At 40.0% G+C, this 2,780-nt stretch overlaps 1 protein-coding gene across 1 annotated transcript; it reads right to left on the reverse strand.

Annotated features, from left to right (window-relative positions):
- Window positions 1-1,021: 1,021 nt before the first annotated feature.
- LOC102997773 (alpha-endosulfine-like) lies at window positions 1,022-1,375 on the reverse strand. Its single transcript, XM_057557907.1, has one exon. The coding sequence runs from the start codon at window positions 1,373-1,375 to the stop codon at window positions 1,022-1,024; it is 354 nt and encodes a 117-aa protein (XP_057413890.1).
- Between the last annotated feature and the right edge of the window lie 1,405 nt (window positions 1,376-2,780).

A 2,780-nucleotide genomic window follows, 5' to 3' on the forward strand; every position in this document is an offset into this window, starting at 1 on the left:
AGCTTAGAATTTTTTTTCTTGACTCTTATGAGCCCCTCTTGCCTGAATTTATAACCCCCAAACCTCAACTTCTCTCCCCATGTAGTCTTCAAATAGTTCCCCTGTGTAGGCTCACCTATGGGCCTTCCTCATTTTTGGCTTTACAATGAACAGCACAGTTTTTTTTCAGGATTTTAGAATCAGAATCAATCTCATCTATATTCAACTCTGTTTTACAGATGAGGAAATAGAAATCTGGAGAGGTTAAATGACTTGACCAAGGTTACACGTCAGTTCTGCCTAGACTGAGTGTAACTAGAACCCAGATATCTTGACTCCTATCCCATGATACTTTCCACTATCCCATGATACTTTCAAAAAGCAACATGCTGGAAGAGAGAGAGAAGGTGCCCATTTTGTGTGAATTATATCCTCCAATCTTTACATTATTTAAGAGCCAGGACAAACTGTAAAAGACACTGACTGAGTAAAGGAGGTTAAGTGGGCACTATAGTTTTAGGCAAGCAAATCAGTTTTTCTTTTTGAGACTTCTCTAAACCGGTCATAATGGAAACATGAAGCAGTAGCAGCCCAAGGGACAAAACACTTAAAGCACAGAAAACAGATCTCATTCAATCTACCTTTCCCAACCATGTCAGGTTAGCCTTGGGATGTTAAACCTGTCATATTATTCCCAAGGCCTAGCCTAACCAATTTGGGGATATTCTCTTCCAAAAGGAGAAATCACATCTCCCCAGTTTCTTGTACAAAAGAAAAAGAGAGTTTGCAGCATTATCCAATCCTAGTGTCCCATTTCTGAGCCCCTACCTGGGCTACACGAGGGTGTGAAAATCTCAATTTATCCAAAGAAATGAACTCAGAGCCTCTCTTCAGCCCACATTACCTTCTCAGCAGCCCCCAGGAGAATCACAGTCATTTCTGGCTCGCAAGCTGAGAAGGTATAACTAGGGGCCCATTCCATCCCTGCCTATGATATATAAAAGTCCGGTGGGTGAGGAAGGGAAGCAGAAGGGGGCCCCAGTTACCTCGCGAGCTTGCTGGTGATGAGAGAGGACTTTCGCTGGGGCAGATCCTGTGGGGTGGGGATGTGGTCACCAGTCACCAGGATCTTGTCTGGTGCTGTACTTGGTAGCTGCTTATTCTTCATCTTGGCTTTGGGCATGCTGTAGTCTCCTGAGTCAAAGTACTTTTGCCCTTTCTGGAGTCTCTTCATGAGGAAGTCGGAGCCTCCAAGCTTTTGTCCTAGGCTTGGGTATCTGGCCTTTAGCTTTGCCTCCTCGGCTCTCTCAGGGAGCGTACCTTCTTTCTCCTGTGTGTCCTGCTTCTCCTTACTGGTCTCCTCCACAGGGCTCTCCTCCTCTTGTTTCTGGGACATGGTGGGATCGGGACTGTGGAGTGAGGGCACCCAAGAAGTCAACCGGAGAAGGGAAGGGGGAGGGGAAAGGGAACAACCTGCACTGCTTCTTCGGCTCCTGTCACTAGGGTTGCTCAGTCCCTTCAGAGGTTCTTTGTTTACACTGCAGAACGTTTAAAACTGATCAAGGAATAAATTGATCAAGTGCTTTAAATGTCTTATATCACAGCTCTGAAATAAACGAGGCCAGTGACACAAACAGGAGAGCAAGTTTCCCCGATTTTTCCTGTCCATGCAATCATATTGCTTTCCTGAGTAACATTTCCTTCCTTGTTTGATCTCAAATCAGGAGTTAGTCAGAAAGACTAATCCAGGCTACATTTCTGTAACCTAACACACACAGGTTAGTAATAAAATAACTGAGGGGTTTGAGCAGTAAGACAAGCGCATGGTAGTATTGAATTTACTTGAAACAGTCAATCCTTCCTCAAATTTGTGTCCTTTCATACAAATTTCAGTGGACTTTTAGTTATTGCCTAAATTCAGCCTCAAAATAAGTCAGTGGAGTAGTCAAGATTAGTATTATTCCCACTTCATGAAAGGAAAAAATGGAGATTAAAAATCTAAAGGGGGAAACTCTTGACCTTCAGAGTTGACCAAAGGTGGGAATGGTGAACATCTTGTCACTGGAGGAATGTAAATGATAGTCCAAGTGAAGAGTGAAGACTCTTCCCAGTGGTCAGACTGGTGATTATTTGGTCTAATGTTTTAGTAGCAGGTTGACAATTAGTTTCAGTGTCATATGTATGATGTCTTAATTCATCACCCCATGAGTCTGCCTCTCTCTCCTAAATTATTTTATGGGTTATCATAATTATGGGAAAAAAAAAGTGTTCCCTAACAATACTGCATTTAACTAACAAATTTTACATGGGCAACTTTGAGTGAAAATACCATATATCTTAAATTATTAATCAACTGTTTTAAGAGGATGACATATTTAAGACAAGTGTGTTAACTCAGATTCCCTTCAGGAATTTTCAGGACAGTTAACACTTGTATAGATGAGTTAACTGTAAACATCAGCTTGCTTTTAATATTTATTGATGCTTTAAAACAAATAAAATATATACAATTATTGAAACATAAACAAATGAAAATGACTTTTAATGGAAATTATATTTTTAAAAAAGACCTAATTTTACTGAGATGTGCTTTCTTCATTGGTATTTAATCTTGCTACATTTATTCCTAGGGCTTCCTCCATCTTAAAGAAGTGTAATACTTTTGAACACATTTTAAACATCTTAAAATCAGATATACTGCAAGTAACCTTAAAACTTTAGGTCAAGGAATTTCTTAAGATGAACTAATTGCTATGATCATTCTCCCATAATAATGATAAATTTTAATTCTTTACTATTCA

Source organism: Balaenoptera acutorostrata, chromosome 12 (genome assembly GCF_949987535.1).
Source record: "Balaenoptera acutorostrata chromosome 12, mBalAcu1.1, whole genome shotgun sequence".
In the NCBI taxonomy this organism is placed as follows: domain Eukaryota; kingdom Metazoa; phylum Chordata; class Mammalia; order Artiodactyla; family Balaenopteridae; genus Balaenoptera; species Balaenoptera acutorostrata.